The sequence below is a fragment of the Chrysemys picta genome, chromosome 11, assembly GCF_011386835.1.
Source record: "Chrysemys picta bellii isolate R12L10 chromosome 11, ASM1138683v2, whole genome shotgun sequence".
NCBI lineage: Eukaryota > Metazoa > Chordata > Testudines > Emydidae > Chrysemys > Chrysemys picta.
The window spans coordinates 51,369,480-51,389,898 of NC_088801.1; the positions used below are offsets into that span (position 1 = coordinate 51,369,480).

Below are 20,419 nucleotides of genomic sequence, written 5' to 3' on the forward strand. Positions count from 1 at the left end.
CACAATTAAACAACTTCTTCCACACAATACCCTGCTGGGGGGGGATGGTTGGGCCTCTCAGGAAATAGCTGACTAAATAGAAGTATGCCTCCTGCAATTTGAAAGCCACAAACCAATCTTCATCCTCGAGAGATGGAATGATGGAGCATCCTGAATCTGAAGCAACGTTTGTTTAGTCTCATCAGGTTTAGGATGTGACAAAGACCCCCTTTATCCATCTAATATTTCCTTGTCCTGGAGTAAAAGCCTTTCCCCTGTACTCCTGTGGTACCACTTCTATGGCTCCTATTTCTGTTTGTAACAGGATTTTGTGAGAAGGGTCGTGAAGAGGGACTGGGAAGGGGGCATGGGGGGGATAACAAATGGCACTAATTAGGAAGCCTTGGGCAATATGTCTAATGCCCATTTGTCAGCTGTCATAGCTCTCCAGGCCCAGTAGAATGGGTCAAGTTGGTTCCTGAAGCCTACTCCTTCCTTCTGAACAGCTCTGATGTGAAACTTAATACTCCCATTAAATCTGATGCCTCAGAGGGTAACAGGTTGGTTGAAGAGGCAGAAGACAAGCTGGAGTTGATATTTTTAGGCCTTTTTGTAGGGAGCCAGTGTATAAATTCCCAGAGACCACAGTGTACCCCTTGAGGGAATGAAGCACTTCATCTAGTAGCCTCTGGTTGAAGAGCTCCATTCTATCGAAGGGCTGGTCCTTAATCGTAACCTGTACTGTACACAGGATGCCTACCTCACACCACAAGGCCTGCCTTATTGTGACAGTTGTAGCCATTGACTTCTGGCCATACCAGAGGCATGTATGACCACCTACAGTGATTTTCTGGGATCATCTTCCCCTCCTCAATGATCTTTCATTTCATCCTTGCAATCCTGCCAGATTTTAGAAAGAAATGGGGTTACCCTCATGTGCAGGAGGCTCATTACACTTGCTGAACAATGCTTGGTTGTTTGCCACCTGGCACTGCAAGGAGGCTGATGAATATGGTTTGTACCCAAAGAAGTCTAACTTCTTACGGTCCATGAGGGTCACTGTTGTCCATCTGTTTCCTGCTCCTGTGGGCCCACATTCAGTTCCAGTGTGGGTGGCTGAGCCAGCTAAGCCACATGGGATGGAGAGGAGGAGCATGAGATCTGCTTCTTGACACGAGAGGACTGTCCCACCCAGGAAGGCCAATATGGTCATAGTAGCATGCCACACAGGTCTTGGCCTGGTTGAGCCTGGCCAACCCAGTGCCACTCCCACACTGTATGGGACAACTGTTTAAATGGGGGCTCCCCAATATCCTCCGGGGATCATTCTCTGATGGCAGGGGAGAGGGATTTCTGTCCAATGCCACTGAGAAGGAATATGTTGGCCATAGTAAGGAAGAATATCTCTTCTTCAACGTACAGTATTGGTGCTAGCACTGGGCACCATTTCATCTCTGGAGATAATATAGAGCCTGTATGATATATGCCCAGGTCCTTGCTCAGCTCCATCACTGGCATCGGTAACTAGACCCGTCACTAGCCAAGTCTCACTCTGGGACTTTCCTTCAGCACTGGAGCAGTTTAAGCTCAGTCTGACTACACAGATTTGTTTCCTGTTTATAAGTGGTTATAGCATTAATGTCTGACACACTGGTGTCATGGCAGCCAGTACAAGAGCTGGAGTTATCAGTATTGTGGCTGTCAATGCTGAGGTCCTGAACATAGCAATGTTCAGGGTGTGTGGTGTCAATGTTCTCAATCACAACTTTGGCCATCCTCTGCACTTCTGCCCACTGTTCAATTCTGAAGTTTAATGAATTTTGAGAGCCAGGACTGATGATGGTTTATCTGGCCTTGCTGTGGTCATAACAGTCGTCATTGAGTCTGAAGTGACCTGTATGGACTGCTCTTACAATTGTGGCTCAAGATGGCTGGCCATGGACTTGTGGGTCATGGCAGAGAAAGGTGCTTTGTGTGCTTTGTGTGCAAGTCCATCTGGTCTGTTTTTTGACAAGACAGATGGGGCAGTGACTGCATCCATTTTTGATGAGGACTGTTCTGACAGGCAGAGTGTGAACCCTGAGTGTTTGGATTCAGCCATGAGGTGTGACAATTGGTGCAAAGTTTGGTGCCCTACAGTACAGGGGGGTCATTGACCAATTTCTTTTTTAGGAACATCCTTTAGAAATACATGGGAAGTGTGAAATTAAGATTTATTCACCAAACAGGGTCTTAAAACTGGCTTAGTGTCTCAGAGTACAGACTTGCCGTGTTCCAGCACTGAGAGGGTCACCCTCAAATGAGAGCATAAACAAGCACAGGGCCCATGCACTGCCCCCAACAGACCCTGGTATTTTAAAAATTCTAATTTCTCTCTCTCAAGGTGCATGTGCACCTACAGTGGGATCCAAACTGATATACTCAAAGAATTGCAATTTATCCTTGTCTGGGACACTTCATATCACCAGTCAAAATAGAAAGGCAAGATGAGTTAAGAGTGCTGTTCTGGAAAAAGTATTAATGTAATTTGTCATATTTAACAGTTAAATAATGTGCAGCTGTATTAATAAATTGAGGCCTTCAATGTATATAAAGTTCATACTGATTAGAAAATTTTAACTCTAAAAACTGTTACACTGAACACAGGATTTGTCATCTTAGATCAGACTTCTTTTTTTTAATTCTATTTTAATTTTTTTAACCTAGTCAAATATCCTATATCTGCCAGGGACCAACGCCTGCACTTCAGAAGAAAGCCAACCCTGCTCTCCTCCCCACACACACAAATCCACTCTGATTCCCAAAACCCAGTGAAAAAACTGTAATGAAGAATAATGTTATGCACAAATACAGTGCCTTTGATCCAAGCATCTGAACGCTTTAGATACACTAAATCTCAGAGCACTGATGCACTGGGAGGGTAAAATGAACTGTCTAAGGTCACCGAGTAAGTCAGTGGTAGAGCCAGAAATAGAACTCTGGATTTTCAGGTTCTGTGCTCTAACCATACCCATGTTTGCAATGCTTTACAAAGGGTGGCAATTTCGTTCTTGACCCATATAGTAAGTAAAGCTACAATTTGGCACAAACCTTTAAGTAAACTTCATGGCAGAGATTGGGGGGGGGGATTATAAAACATAGGTCACCAAAGGTAGGTGCTTTCCCCACCCCCCACATCAACATATGAACATTTTGGAGTGCTAAAAAATGAGGCTGAGGCAGCCGGGGTTGGAGAACGAGCTCACCTGACAGCCGTGGCTCCTGTCTTGCAGGGCTGGGCCCCGCTCCGCACTCAAGGCATTGTGACCTGGGGCACAGGTTTGCAGTGCCACTCAGGTTTGGCACATCTGCCCCACCATTTCTATTTGTGGAGGAGCAGACAGGCCAAACGTGAATAGTGCTGTGACCCCGAGTGCCAGACTGCAATGCCACAATTTCTGTGACTTCATGGCGAAATTGGAGCCCTAGTGATAAATCTTATACTTCAGTTTTCATCAGGGGCGTAAATGATCTCACAGCCTTAATGCTAGTGTTTTGCAAAGTCAAGCACTTCAAAGACAGTAAATCTTAAAAATTAATGTTGCCAGTGCAAGCTTAACACACTGGAAACTCAGTATAGATTATGGCAGCAGTTCTTAAACTCGGGTCCTTGAAGCACTTACTGGTAGTCAATGAAAAGCTGATTTGTGACATGGTTCTTGCTCTCTCCTCATTTCCAACTAATCAATCTTATTAAAAGACAGATGAAAAAAACTATAAATATGTTCCCACTATTACTTACGCATGTAAGCAATTGTTGCAGTATTTACATGGGTGTCATAGAGCATCTATATTCCAGTGTAGTCCACATTCTAAAAAGATTTGGGAATTACTCCTGGGGGAATTCTGCGCTACTGTGCACGCACATAATTAAAGAGCCGTGCATATTTTTAATTTTTTTTGCATGGAAAAAAGCATCTGCTGAAATGTTGCTGCAATTCTGCCTTTTGCCCACCAGAGGGCGCTGTTGCAATAGAACACAGCAACAGCTCCCGGCCAGCAAGGGAAAAGAGAGCCTGCAAAGCCACCTTTGCAGCAGGCCAGGTCAAGAGACACGGGATATGGGGAGACAGACAGCGTGGGGCTACCGGGAGGTCAGACAGGGGCTCATAAGGGCTAGTGGGGGAGGGCAGACTGGGGCAGGAGCTGAATGGGAGTGGAGGCACAGGGCCACAGGGGGGAGAGAGGTGCAGGGCCACATGGTGATAGGGGAGGGAGTGCAGAGCTACATAGGGACAGGGGAGTGGCTGGGTGGGGGCACAGGCACATGGGGAAGGGTGCAGGGACACATGGGAATGGGGGGGGAGTGGGTGTCTGAGTAGGGGTGGAGGGACACATGTGGACAGAGGGTTCAAGGACACATGGGGACGGGGCAGATATGCCTGACTGAATGGGAGAGGCCAGGGGTCAGCAAGGTCTGCATGGGGAAAGCTCCCTAATAATCCCTCCTCACTCCGCCCCTCCCCGCAAAACCTGTTCCATACACCCATACCCAACAACCCTCCAAGTTCACACCCAGGCTCCTTCCCAGCAATTTATTTCCCACTCCCTCAGCTCCTCTGTTATCCCTGACTCCCCCAAGCCTTTGCAGTATTTCTGAGAGGTGCAGGAAATACGGTTCTGTAGTGTAATTTAAATGAATTATTGCTCAGAGTTCTGTATTAATATGCCTAGAAAGGAATCTATTTGTCGAAAAACATTTCCTGAATCTTTTTTGTTGTTTATATTGTTAGACATACTCGCTGACAGGTATTTTGAAATAAAATGACCAAAAATAATTGAAACTGGTGTGATTATATTGTGGTGTTTTGACAAATAAAATGCAGAATTTTGCAGAATTTTAAACTATTGTGTGCAGAATTTTATTTTGCACAGAATTCCCCTAGGAGTAGGGAATGGAGTTTTATAGTCTACATTCTTAATACAGAGGAATGTATTACGGTTTCCATTTGAAAATGGAAGGAAGGATGAAACAGTCTACATAAGCGCAATGTGATAGAAATACCACTGCCAGAACTTGGATTCAAATACAATTGTAAATCGTTTGATTTCACAATTTTAATGTTGCACTAATAGGTTTTTATTTTGTCTTGCATTTAATTTCCTAGGGTGGGGAGGTTGGTTTAAAGGATTGAAATGAGGCAAAATGAATTTTGCTCCAACTAAAACAAACAACAACAAACTTCAGGGAGTGACCAAACCTCAATTCAAGAGAGCACTGTTCTAGAAAGTATCTGTAAATGTGGGTATGGCAAACTTTTCTGTACCTTAACCATACAGGACAGTACTAAGCACCCACTATAGTACCCCAGTCAAGATTATTGCAATAATTCTGCAAACCAGTTCAGATCTTCTCTCTGGTAAGGGCACAATGGGATGCCTCATTAATAAATAGCTACCCTTACAATGTATATTTTTCTTTCATAGAAGATCCTATTTATGAAACCTTATAAAAGGCTGCACAAAGAAGTGGGATGGTAGGGAATTAAATGCAAGAAAAGGATAGCTGTGAAATTGCACATTTTTCATTTAAAGAGAGCCCCTACCCAATTAAAGTTCACAAAGAAATGAGATCTCTGCATCCCTTATTGGAAACAAGGCACTTAATTTCAAAGCACCAACTTTTCAAAAGACCAGGCAACTTGTATCTGGGTAAATATTAAAGACAATTCAAATTACCAAGCTATTTTTTGTGATTTTATTTTTAAAAGATTAAACATAACTTGTCCTCTAACAGTTATTATTTTGGCCATGCTTTTTATGAATGGTTTACAATGGGGTAATAAATGATTAATAAATGTTATAGACATGAATAGCAAGTATACGCATAACCACATCAGTAGGAGTTTAATAAGCCACTGTTTATAAGCAACCTGTTAGTCCATCAGATCGAGCAATTAGTTAATGAATTAGTTTTTTTAAATTATCAGTTAACCCTTTATAAAGTCTTCATATTAAAGTTCCATTTATAAAGTATAATCATTTCATTATGAATTCTGCAATTGTCCTGACAAAAAGCAAAAATGGCCTGTAATGCAATTACTGCCAGTGGAAAATGTGAACTCTAATTTTTCTTGTCTGTCTCTTACCTTGCAAGTTAAGTATCCTTAACTACCTTTTGGAATCAATGGGAATTGAAGGCATTCAGCATCTTGCAGGATTGGGCCCTGATTAATTATTTCCTTCAGTTTTAATAAGCTATTAGCTTTACAATAACTGTCTTCGTTAAAGTTTATATTGTTCAGACTCTCCCTTGGTGTCAGAGTATGCATGTAAACACTCCCAAATTCCTTCCACTGACTTTTTTTGTTTTGACCATTACAAAACTGGTAGCATGTTTTCCATATTATGATTTTTAGTTGCCAATAAGGCACACAGACTAATGGAATCATTTTTTTTTTTGTTTTAAAAAAAAATGAAATTTATCTTCACTCAATAAATACTTAGCAAAATGAACTGGGACAAATTCAGACCTAATATAAGTGAGTGCAGTTCAACTGATATTAATGGAATTAACTGCTTGCACTAGGTCTGAATCTATCCCAATGACAGATTTAGGCAGTGCAGTGGGTTAAGTTATCATTAGTCCTGTGTTTCTAGCTTTGGTTTACAGAACATCATAAAAACCTCAGACCATTTTGCCCAGTTAATTCTTGTTTAGAACAGCAACTGAGAATGGAAATGCACTGGCACAATTAGATTAGGAGTCTTCTGTAGTCCCTAACCAATGCTATCAGTCCCTCACTTCAATTACCAAAAACATTTTAACCCAATAATCTTTTATTTTGATCAATATGGAAAGTAGGTGTTGGGTTGAGTATCATTACAATTGATCTTTCTGACCACAGAGACCACAGTCTATTTATTTAATAGAAAATACTTTTAAAAGGGACAGGAGATAACATGAACATTTTCTTTCACGGGCTTCTCTACTTGCAATCAAATACACTTTCTCTCAGTTACATGAACAAACTTAATATCATTTGGAACACATTTAAAGAAGACACTGTATTCAATCTTTACCTATTGCTGTCTCTGGCATTGCAAAGAGTGTCTTCTCAGTAGCCACTCGAAAGTGCCCGTGGACCGACAGACCAACACCCTACCAAGAAAAGTATTTATTAAATACAGAACTGTAATAAAACGTTTAAAACCAACACATACAGCTCCACTGACAGTATATTTCTTACCAAACCATGTCACTGAACTACTTCTATTTGCATAAATACTATAACACTTTGTTTTATACATAGACTTTCAACATAGTACCCCAAAATAGTTTATAGCACAAACATTAGGCAAGCATCATAACAAATTTGTGACCCGGTAAAGTATTATTAGTTGGTTAAGATGACATACAGAGGTTAAATGACTTGCCCAGCTTCATGGTGGAATATATAGAAATAGAAGCCAGGAATCTAGACACTCGGGACTTGCCTAAATGCCACAGACTAAGTGTACAATCAGGGATGTAAATCTACCTCACACTAGCTTGCTGTGCACTAAGTGTCTGTGTGGACCCTTCCGATCACACTGAGGAACTTTCAAAGTGGGGTAGATCTACCCCGCTTTGAAACAGGAGTAGATTATAAAGCTCACTAGGGAACTCTGAGTGTGCAGGCTTCGCACGGACACTTAATACGTGGTGGGGTAGATTCACACCTCAGCTTGTTGTGATGTAAGTGTCCATTTAGACAAGCCCTTAGTCTCCTGCTTTTAAATGATTAAAATACAGTCCCTTTATGGAAAACAATTTTTTTTTTAAATGACTTGCGAAGGAAAAAGAAACATGTTTGTATCTCATTTGCTTCTGTATAGTATGTGTATGTTTATACATATTTTTTTTAATCTTGGAAATCAGAAATGTTGAGACTTTCTAGTTTTTCCATGGAGAACTAATTGGCAATTCAAACTCAAATTTTCAGCAATTTTGTGAAGTTGTTGGCAATGGAGTATTGAATTCTTAGAACTTCTCCAAGTGTTATTTTAAAAATATTTAAAACTCCGGTTATGGTTTTAAACATGTCTTAATGACAATCACTTCTTACAATTTAGATTTCACTTTCTTAGAACTTCTGATGTCAATAAGACAAGCTTTGTAGATATCCAAGTTTTTCCGTATAGACAAAAGCCTAATTTTAAAGTGTTTTTTTTTTAAAGGCACAAGCCCATTTTTTCTTTTCTTTTGCAGATCACTTTTAAATAATCCAACTTTAAAATAAAACTTCAGAAAAAATCTGAAGAGAAATGAGTGAATAATTTTAGCATAGGCAAAAGGTCAAAAGTGCTAAACTGACAACCAGCCTAGCTTTTGTAGGATTACTTACCTCCCAATGCACTCTATAGGAGGTTACACCTGAAGAAACTTCTGAATCTCCCACTAGTGCAGAAAACTAGTTGCATGCTTATTTAGGGAACACTAAACATGCTATCCAAAAGTCTTGCACCACCTCCATCTTTGCTTCTGAATGCAATTCAGAGTGCTCTCGGGCTACACTGCACTTAAAAACCCATGGGTGTCTCGGGCTTGCGGGCCTCGGGCTGCAGGGCTGTTGAATTGCAGTGTAGACTTCTGGGTTCAGGCTGCAGCCTGAGTTCTGAAACTCTCCCACCTTGCAGGTGGATCTATAAAGTCCTGTATAGCTAGAGTCCTGGCTACCTAGAAGGCTGCTTCTCTCCCTCTGCAGCATCAGAACAGCTGCAAGCCAGAGTGCTGTGTTTGAACAGCCCCAATATTCAAACATCTGGAACTGGAGGCAAAATGTTCTCAATGGAATACTTTATTCTCTAGAACTCAGGTCCCTCCTGTTGGATCCAGGAACATGACAGTCAAAATACAATGTAAGGTTAATTTATTTGCTCAGATAGTTCGCTGATGATGGGTCTTTGAGGGGAACCAAATTTATTTTGGATAAGTCTATTAACTTTAACAGTGCCAGTACATTCTGCTTTTGGTTATTTTGTTTTTTTACAAACTGAATTTTTTTCAGGCATCTTAGTTCTGCCTTCATTCAAATTCTTGAATCCTTTTTTTTTTTTTTTTTTTTTTTTTTAATTTATTTGAGCCTCTAACAGGAAATTACTAGAACTGAGTGGTTGGAAAATTTCCTATGTCAATTTAATTCTGCTACTGCCTGTCCCCTGGGTGACAATTTCGATTTGCAAACATTTGTGTTCGTGTTTCCAAAACAATTTTTTCCCCCCTGGAATTTCTAGTTTTCAAGAACTTTTCAGGAAAAATAATTCTTTCATTCTGATCTGGAACAAAGCCAAATTTTGAAATGCTGAAGTTTCTTGTAAACTTCATCACAAGTGTACACAAGGACGAAAAGACAAATCAAACAATTTATGGTTTGGATATAAAGATAAGGGTAAAGAGTACAGCTACATTGTGCAATATCCATAATACACATTATTTCATACTTAAGGTACAAAATGACAAACAAGTGGACAAAGTCTCGATTGTTGGCTCAAGCATAATTTAAAGGGTGAACATAAAATATTTTAACACTTCAATGGCCACCTAACACTTCAGCTGGCTATGGTTTGTAGCACAATGTCATCAGAACTTCAGAGGGTTAGTGAGGATTAGCACTCACCCAGACCACTTGAGTTGAAGGAAGTTCTAGCTTTCTCTTAGCATAGTGCCTGTGTTACAAACCTGAGCCGTTCTGATTCTGCCCTGAGAAGGTAAGTGTGGGTAAGTGTGCATACACATGTGCCCACCCATCAGAGTATTTAGCATCTATATTATATTTTAGATTGACATAGGTGGTCTTACATTTTACCCAGATACATTCTTCAAGTGTGAAATTTGGTTTCACCATCCTGCAGCAATGGAATGTCAGGCTGTGATCAGTAAGGCTGGAAATTTTTATTTGAAAATGCAAATTTAGATTCTGCTGAAGCTGAAAGCATTCACCCAGGAAAGCTTCCTCCTTATCATATGGAAATGTTGTTGTTTCTTCTTCAAGCCCTGTAGGTTGTGATAACCAGGCATAAAAAGGCGAAGGCAGGCAGGCAATATAGAACAGATTTTTGAAAACAAAAAATGAACCCTCAGGTAACTGACTAATCTTTTACAGCTAATTAGTCTATTTTACAGACTAGTCTATTTTACTGCTAAGTCCCTCTGATCAGCTGAGGTCTGAGAATAAATTAGAATAAATGTAGCTTTTTACACACATGGTTAATGGTACTGATGCCTGCCCTCCCTTCCCCTAAAATAAAGCAATGTCCTGCACCACAGCAGTACTGCACCGGTCTTGTACACTAAGGACTTCTGTTTCAAATTGTTTAAACGTTTATGTGCAGACAAATATATCTATCTTGTACCATCAAGAAACAAAAACTTTCCCAGTTCCAAAGCCAATGCTTTCTCTACCTGATTTTATAAGCTTACTCTAGAAGTCCAGTGTAGTAGCTGAACTTTGTAAATTACATACAAGACTTCCTAAGAAATACCACCTTGTACAATTTTTGTGTAGTGAATGTCATTAATTTCCAGTCTCCCTTCCCTACCCCCAACCTCATGATGGCTGTAGAGCCTTAGGTTTCTCTATGGGAAGAAACTGTGTAAATGGTTGTTATATAGAGAGGAAAAATAATACAGCTATATTCTCCATCAAGGGTTACACTGTAGCTTGGTCTGTATATCAAGTCTGAGAACCTGTAATATCCAAGATAAGATGTTAACAAATTGAGCGTGGATTTAGCAGTGCAGCAGTTAGGAATACTAAGAATGGTGCTAACAATCAAAATGATAAAGATGCTGAATAACTGTTGATATTCACCATATTCTGTTTTGATTGTGTATAAAAAATGGCACTATCAAGTGGAATGGATTCCTTAGCTGAATTAATACCCTTGTACATATTTAGTTTACAGGCACAAAATGTCTGTCTCACAACAAAACTGTAAAATACTATCATCTGTTTACTAAATCAAGATTACAGGGGAAATTCAGATTGTGGATGCATACCACATCAAGTAGAAGGAAAAAGTTTTCAGGGATGCAGAGCTATAGAAAGAATGACTGCAGTAATGTAGCATAGCAAAGAGAAGCCTAATTCTAATCAAAACTCTCTCATACCAGTGGATATGATTTTTAACTGGTCAAATAAAAAATCTGACAATATAACTATTAATATTCTCTGCACTCCGTGTGCCTTTGCTGGGGGAAAAACCCTGGAATCAGAAAAATATATTTAAAGGATGCCATAGCTATCTTGAAAAGCTGCCATCGCTATCTTGAAAAGCTAGGCTCAAAGCCCAAAGGCAATGTAGTGATGAACACAGACTGGACACTAAATAATATAACCTTTAAATACAGATGCATTAAAAGCAACACACAACAATCTTTTCCAGCTGACAGATTTTCAGAGGTGTTAGTGGTGAAAGCAAATGAGTGGAATTAATCCAAAAAGCTTCAGAATGCAGAGGTTTACAATTGCATTAGATCGATAACTCTCTCAATGGTCTAAGAGCATTACCCAGGCTTCCAGACAATCATGAGTCTTACTTTAGGATGTATCAAAACTAATTTGTCCACATTTCTGCATAAAATGCAGAACAATTAATCATTCATAATGTTATGGACCAGCGCAAAGAACATAACTCAGTTTTATCTGCAGTTACTAAGACCGGATGGATTGGTTTGCAAGATCAATACTGCATAATAAAGTAAATTGAGCTAAGACTATTATGTGCTGAATGACCAGGGACAATAAACTAAGTCTATTCAAGCTCAAAACTCTTATTGAAACAAGCAATTCCTGCTAGTTTGGCAAGAGCCTTCGTATAAACTTGGACTGCTTAATGGAACACACATTTTACATTTAAAAAGAAAGCTACTATAAAGGAGGACTGTGGGTGTCCTGGGGACTTAATTACACTGGTTATGATTTATAGCTGCTGGAATTTAACTGTTGTAGATATGTTGCTGAGGAATACTTGATCCAGTTAGTATACACCATTTACGATAATATTGAGAATGGACTGATTTTAAATCAGTGATTTAAATCAACAAGCAGGGAAACCTTGATTTAAATTGATTTTAATCATGTTTTGCATTTGTACTTTTTACTGATTTTAAAAAAAAATTCATTCTCAATGGTGGTACAGATAGACGCTCCATGACTTACACAGTCATTCCATTCCAGAAAGCCATGCGTAACCCGAATTTTATGTAAGTTGGAAACGTATATTGTGCAAGCATAAAAACCAAAAATATTGCATTTACCTTAATCCTATTGTAGTTCTGGCACACTGAACGCTGCATTTTGGTGGTGGATGACAATAGGCTTAATTTGTAGATGAGGAAGGCGAGGAGGAGACAGGCATGATTTGAATGAAATAATGGGATGAAATAACAGAAATACAGTATCACTGAAATAACATGAGGCTGAGAGAGCGCAAAGCCTTGCCTTGTAGGAGATGCTACTACTGTATTCCTCTGCACACCACACTACAGTACTTTGTATTCCCGTACACTATGCAATATTTTCCGCAACTCGAAAATTTTATTTGTGCCTTATGGAACTTTTTGCATAAGGTCAAATTTGTTTAAGTAGAGTCTTGCATAACCCGGGGAGTGTCTGTATATGTACATAAGAATGGCCATACTGGGTCAGACCAAAGGTTCATCCAGCCCAGTATCCTCTCTACCGACAGTGGCCAATGCCAGGTGCCCCAGAGGGAGTGAACCTAACAGGTAATGATCAAGTGATCTCTCTCCTGCCATCCATCTCCACCCTCTGACAGAGGCTAGGGACACCATTCCTTACCCGTCCTGGCTAATAGCCATGAATGGACTTAACCTCCATGAATTTATATAGTTCTATTTTAAACCCTGTTATGGGCCTAGCCTTCACAACCTCCTCAGGCAAGGAGTTCCACAGGTTGACTGTGCGCTGTGTGAAGAACTTCTTCCTTTTATTAGTTTTAAACTTGCTGCCCATTAATTTCATTTGGTGGCCCCTAGTTCTTATATTATGGGAACAAGTAAATAACTTTTCCTTATTCACTTTCTCCACACCACTCATGATTTTATATCCCTCTATCATATCCCCCCTTAGTCTCCTTTTTTCCAAGCTGAAAAGTCCTAGCCTCTTTAGTCTCCTCTCACATGGGAGCGGTTCCAAACCCCTAATCATTTTAAGTTGCCCTTTTCTGAACTTTTTCTAATGCCAGTATATCTTTTTTGAGATAAGGAGACCACATCTGTACAGAGTATTCAAGATGTGGGCATGCCACAGATTTATATAAGGGCAATAAAATATTCTCCGTCTTATTCTCTATCCCTCTTTTAATGATTCCTAACATGCTGTTTGCTTTTTTTGACTGCTGCTGCACACTGCGTGGACATCTTCAGAGAACTATCCACAATTACTCCAAGATCTCTTTCCTGATTATTGTAGCTAAATTAACCCCCCATCATATTGTATGTATAGTTGGGGTTATTTTTTCCAATGTGCATTACTTTACATTTATCCACATTAAATTTCATTTGCCCTTTTGTTGCCCAATCACTTAGTTTTGTGAGATCTTTTTGAAGTTCTTCACAGTCTGCTTTGGTCTTAACTATCTTGAGCAGTTTAGTATCATCTGCAAACTTTGCCACCTCACTGTTTCTCCAGATCATTTATGAATAAGTTGAATAGGATTGGTCCTAGGACTGACCCTTGGGGAACACCACTAGTTACCCCCTCTCCATTCTGAAAATTTACCATTATTCCTACCCTTTGTTTCCTGTCTTTTAACCAGTTCTCAATCCATGAAAGGATCTTCCCTCTTACCCCATGACAACTTAATTTACATAAGAGCCTTTGGTGAGGGACCTTGTCAAAGGCTTTCTGGAAATCTAAGTACACTACCTCCACTGGATTCCCCCCTTGTCCACATGTTTGTTGACCCCTTCAAAGAAGTCTAATAGATTAGTAAGACATGATTTCCCTTTACAGAAACCATGTTTACTTTTGCCCAATAAGTTATATTCTTCTATGTGTCTGACAATTTTATTCTTTACTATTGTTTCAACTAATTTGCCCGGTACTGACGTTAGACTTACCGGTCTGTAATTGCCGGGATCACCTCTAGAGCCCGTTTTAAATATTGGTGTTACATTAGCTATCTTCCAGTCATTGGGTACAGAAGCCAATTTAAAGGACAGGTTACAAATCATAGTTAATAGTTCACATGTGTAATTGCGGAGTTTTCAGAACTCTTCGGTGAATGCCATCTGGTCCCGGTGACTTGTTACTGTTAAGTCTATCAATTGATTCCAAAACCTCCTCTAGTGACACTTCAATCTGTGACAATTCTGCAGATTTGTCACCTACAAAGGATGGATCAGGTTTGGGAATCTCCCTAACATCCTCAGCCATTAAGACTGAAGCAAAGAATTCATTTAGTCTCTCCACAATGACTTTATCGTCTTTAAGTGCTCCTTTTGTATCTCGATCGTCCAAAGGCCCCACGGGTTGTTTAGCAGGCTTTCTGCTTCTGATGTACTTAAAAAACGTTTTGTTATTACATTCTGAGTTTTTGGCTAGCTGTTTTTCAAACTCCTTTTTGGCATTTTACATTTTTTCACTTAATTGGCAGTCTTTATGCTCGTTTCTATTTACCTCTCTAGGATTTGACTTCCACTTTTTAAAAGATGCCTTTTTATCTCTCACTGCTTCTTTTACATGGATGTTAAGCCACGGTGGCTCTTTTAGTTCTTTTACTGTGTTTTTTAATTAGGGGTATACATTTAAGTTTGGCCTCTATTATGGTGTCTTTGAAAAGTGTCCATGCAGCTTGCAGGGACTTCACTCTATAGTCACTGTACCTTTTAATTTCTGTTTAACTAACCTCCTCATTTTTGCAGTGTTCCCCTTTCTGAAATTAAATGCCAGTGTTGGGCTGTAGAGGTGTTCTTCCCACCACAGGAATGTTAAATGTTGTTATATTATGGTCACTATTTCCAAGCGGCCCTGTTATAGTTACCTCTTGGACGAGATCTTGCGCTCCACTCAGGGACTAAATTGAAAATTGCCTCTCCCCTTGTGGGTTCCTGTACCAGCTGCTCCAAGAAGCAGTCATTTAAAGTATCGAGAAATTTTGTCTTTGCATTTCGTCCCGAGGTGACGTATCCAGTCAATATGGGGATAATTGAAATCCCCCACTATTATCAAGTTCTTTATTTTGATAGCCTCTCTAATCTCCCTTAGCATTTCATCGTCACTATCACTGTCCTACACTAACACAGATATAGTGTATCCTCCTAGTTAGCAAAAAAGTGCCAGATTTAGTGTAAAGGCTATAAATAGTTGCAAATCAGCATATTTTAATGGATACCACCAATGAGATTTTACTGATTTAAAAAAAGAAGTTTAAAGCACAACTACAAAACATGATTAAAATCAATTTAAATCAAGGTTTCCTGCTTGATTTAAATTATGATTATATACCATTTATTACTTAACAATGCACAAAACAGCGTTTTAACTTTTTTATTAAGTAAGACCACCTTAAACACAGTGGATACATAAATCTATTGAAACATGTTTCTTATTTAAAACTAACCGGTTTATTAAACAAAGGAAGAATTATCTGTAGTTAGTGAATTAAACTTATTGTTTCTGCTCACCCCGTTCTTCAAGAATTTTAGAACCAGTGAATCTCATCCTCTCACACCTAGTTTTTATTCTTAGGTGGGAAGAGGAAAACAAACCTTCCTGCTTTTTCAACTCCCAGTCAATGTCTTAACTGTGAATGAACTGGTCATTGAACTGAACAAGCTAACTAAACTGAAATGAACAAAATATTCTCTTTGAACCTGCAGAAGATGCTGCTGCTGTCAAAAGCTGGTTAGCACTTCAGCAAACTCTGGTTCCAGCTGCTAGCAAGTGATGTCCAGTTTGGTTGTTTGACTTTCTTTAAAACTTGCCAGCAAACATATATGGCTTAATATTAACTTTTTTATTTAATTAAAATTATTTTAATAGATTTATAAGTAGCTTAAAATGTCACAGGCTTTTAATTGTAAATGTTTATTTTTAAAAATAATCCTGTATTTAATTGAAAGCCAAGAAGTCCAATTTACATTTAAAAAAAAAATTGTTTTAATCAATTATTTTGTTCATGCTGCTTCTGCTGATCCACTTTTCAGTTTTAAATGTTTTCTTTCTTCAAACCCTGTTTCTATCTTTAAAAGACAAAGTTTGTGCCATGCCTGATACCAGCATTTTTTGGACACACTCGGATTCTTTGTGCTCCAAATCATTGCCAAAAGCCATTCAAGTCCAAGTGTCTCATTTTATTATTTTATTGCTTGCTTCTATTGTGTTTTATCCTTGGCCAAGGTCCAAGCCCTACTTAGCAAATTCCCAGTATTTGAATCTTCTTGTCTGATGAACTACCAGCCTGGCTTTTTATGTGTAGATTCTCTTCCAATATAATCCCAGATATTTAAACAAATTTGGTCCCACCAAACCCACCATAATCATTTGTGCTCAATCTGATCTAAATCTATAACTATAATGTATAATATAACTAATATATTATTCATGTATCAGATATAGTGTGTATATTAATTTTAGCTTTAATCTAATTTATAGTTGCAACTATATTTAATACAGTTTTAAACTATTAGAAATCCATTGATATAGTGAAGCTAGCTGGCAACATACGTATTGCCTTAACACACTTGTCAGTCTATTACCTAAAACATAAAAATACTGCAAAGATTAACATTTGATTATTCAATTAGAATTATTCTGTAATTTCTTATTTTTAGTAGTAAGGGTAAGTTTTGGTTTTTTGTTTTTTGTTTTTTTTCCTTGCTGCAGCTTCAATGTTGTATGTCACTTTCTACCTCTTATCTTCACCAAGCCTACAAAGCTTCATGGCATCAGCAGTCAGATATTTCTTTATCAAAGATTCTTTCGAGACACTGGGGGAAACAGAAGCTTTGAGACTTCCAATGCCACAGAAAGTAGAGCCTATATGCTATGAAAAGACTTAGATCTGGTCTGAAAATAAATACATTTTGTTGTTGTTTATACACTAGGTGATGACACTGATCTCAAATGCTAAATTCACCCATTCTTTTTTCTGTATGTTTACACAACACTCCAGAGAGTTAAGGAAAACATAGTACATGAAATTTATATTTTCTTCCACCAATCTTCGGGCATGGTCAGGATATTGACAATATAAGGGATCAATAGTAGGGCAAATCTCTTCTTCATCTCTATGCAGGGCTAGTCTTCAGCTAATGTTGATTTTAAATGAAACATTTGTGGACTTAAAATAATTGTCTGTGTTTAACAATGGTAATGAAATAATCAGTGCTCTACTGATTTCTGATTTTAAAAGTTTGGATTCATTCAGTTTGTTTATAGGATTTCTGCAGTATCTGATGCTATGAAAGGTCCAGTAAACATCAGCAAATCAGTTTCCTCCAAACTGCTCCCTAGTGGCCATAGAAATAGTTTAGAAGTCTATAAGATGGCAGCTGGGCAACCATTAAAACCCAGAGAGAGACCAAGGATCAGGAGGAAAAGTAAACTCAAATCCCTTGGGTGGTTAGCTCCAGCATTGTGACCCTCTGAGCCCCACCCCGGCACCTAGCATTCTGGCTCCTGTAGGCACCATGTCTGCACATCTTGCCACCTCCACCCCTCTGAAGCAAAAGCAAGCACAGAGATGGAGGTCCCAGTGCAGCAAGGTACAGAAACACGTATTTAACTTTAAGCCTGTGAGTCATCCCATTAAAGTTAACAGAACTACACACATGCTTAAAGTTAGGCACATGACTAGGTATCTTGCTGCATTGGGGCCACAGCTACCTGGTGAACGAGCAATTAATTGAAGGGTTTGTGCTCCTTTCCTTTTTTTAAAGGAAAAAGTAGATGGAGGGGGGTCAGATAAGCAAGGAACGCTGAGAATAAGAACAAGGGAATAATGCTGGGAACAAGAGAAATCAATATACAGGTGTGGATGGGGGGGGGTCACAGGGACACAGAAAGGTGGCAGGCAAGCAGGGGATTCCATCCCTTCAGATGGTATCACTTTCCTCCTTAAAAACTGATGAGATCCTGAGCTAAAAGGGAAGTAGAGGGAGAGTCTGATAAGCAAATGAAAGGGATAGATCAGTCATGTGGTTCTGACAAAGATTCAATTAGAGAGAAAGGCAAAGCTGTTTAGCAAGGAAGATGGTGGAGTTAAGGAAAGTAGGAACAAATGTATAAAAGAGGAAGTGTGCATGATCTCTGGACTGCCTCCAATGGTGCACAACAGTGCAGGAGTACTGCAGCTTCATATGAGAAGCAAAAACCAAAACAAACTTTTCAGGACACCAAAGTTTAGCTTAAAAAAAAAAAAAAAGTCTGAAACTACAGCATGAGATGTGCACTCTACTCACAAAGTAGACACTGACTTGCAATGTTACAATGGCCTCTTTGTGTAGCAATACCCGCAGGAGTGAAATGGAAATAATGTTTCTCACATTTTGGAGTCCTAATATTTAAAGTGCTACATCCTGTTAAAATAAACAGGTATTTGTATCAGAGGAACAAGGTGAGTCAGGTAATATGTTTTATTGGACCAACTGTTGGTGAGAGAGAGAAGCTTACGGAGAGCTCATTTTCAGGTCTGGTATTTGTATTATAAGTGTTCAAGAAAGCGACTTTTTTTTTTTTTTTTCCTTGTCTAGGTGGAAAATGGTGCTAACCATTCTTTCATATTGTGCACTAGTGAAGTCAGTCATTTTGTTGTTTTTTTTAATCCACCAGTACCGTGTAGTAATCAGGTCATTTTTTTTTTTAATAAAGTGAGTCATCATGAGTTCTTTCCTGAAAGTAATGCATATGCTAGCATAAATCCTAGAACACTCAATAGCTTAAAAAAAATGTCAAGAGCTGTTGATATTATAGTCAGAGATTAGCTACAGAATGAACTGCACCATTTGTCTCTAGGATCATGTGCAGGAGCTTAGCAGTCACGCCAACATGCCAGATGGTAAATATACTGCAAGATCAGCAAACTAAATCTCTTTTAGTCTTGCTTTCAATATTCTATATTACTAGTGCTACTCACTACACAAGTCTATCTCATATGAATTTATGACTCAGAATAGGAGATAAGTATCTGCAAACTATTCTGTATATTTCACAATTATAAATACCTTCAGTTTTGAATGCAATAGATTAGGGGAGAAGCTTCTATTTTGAATGTGTGCGCATGTGTTTGTGGAGGGAAAGAGAGGGAGGGGTCAGAAAGCAGCTTATCTGGCTTTAGGATGGCAATAACTTTTGCCTTATGGCAGATTTTCAGAGCAGATATGTGACATTCTCCAGGAGTACTCTGGGTTGTGAAGCACTTTGCTACTACCTCCCCTTAGTGTGAAGCAGTCTTGTCTGTGCCTGCTATGGCATAGCTCCCTGAGATCAGTCTCTGGCCATGCAAGCAGTAACTTGCCAGTCTGTGCAGAATTCACCCTCTCTGTGCAGGGTAGTGAGAGGCACACGCCAACCTCCAAGAGTTATGAGTGCTTCCTGCAGTATCTAGCCCGTTACTGGGCTGTCCCCGAAGGAACCGTGTACACATAGCTTGACTGTTACAACTCAGGATCAAAACCTCTAACAGCACAGCACTGTAATACACTTAGTGTTTTTTATCAAAGGTTAAAGATTTAAGAGCTAGTCAGTAAGGATGATAAGTGGAAAGAGAAATAATTAAATATATAAAACAAAACTTGAAACACCTGAAGACTGATTCGCAGAAGAACTGAGCATTCACAGCTGCAACTGACATCAATGAGAATCATTCTCTGAACAAATTAAGTGCTACAAAATGCTGAAAAAATGCAGGCCAGAGGCATCTCAAATTGGACACCCAAAATTAGTGGATATTTTTGACACTAATGTCTGTGTGTGTCTCAGCTCCCATCCGTAAAAAGGAAATAATACCACTCCGCTGTCAGAGGGGTTTTGTGAAAATAAATGTAGGTTTGTGAAAGCACTTGGATACTATTGCAATGAATTCCAGAGAAAAGTCCATGAGGAAATTAATAATTTTGTATTCAGAGCAGTGTTTGAATAGTGTGCAGTAAATAAGACCTGGGGCCATACATTGAACCAAAGAGGAGAAAATAAAATATTGAATAGCTGCTCATTCAGTGAGCAACATCCATCCTGTGCACTCCATGAGGCAGGAGGTCCTGTGGAAAAATAGGATGTAATTAAAGGCCATATTATAATGCATAAACACAAGGGGTTGAAACAAAGGTTGCAAATGCAATGTTAATGCTGATACTTCTAAACTTGAGTGCTTGACTTTGCAGCCTTAATTAAGAGTGTTAATTTTTGTATGTAATATGTCTGTCTATACACACATTATAAATAGACAAGCA

The 20,419-nt window shown here is 39.1% G+C and overlaps 1 protein-coding gene and 1 long non-coding RNA gene across 2 annotated transcripts in view; one reads left to right on the forward strand and one right to left on the reverse strand.

Annotated features, from left to right (window-relative positions):
* LOC112058748 (uncharacterized) overlaps nt 1–20,419 on the forward strand; it is a 138,522-nt gene that overhangs the window by 104,995 nt on the left and 13,108 nt on the right. The window lies entirely within an intron of this gene.
* Nucleotides 1–20,419, reverse strand: part of HIBCH (3-hydroxyisobutyryl-CoA hydrolase) — a 93,409-nt gene that overhangs the window by 39,084 nt on the left and 33,906 nt on the right. The window contains exon 7 of the mRNA XM_065560868.1: nt 7,042–7,120. Coding sequence (XP_065416940.1) covers nt 7,042–7,120 — 79 coding nt within the window. The remainder of the gene's footprint in view (nt 1–7,041; nt 7,121–20,419) is intronic.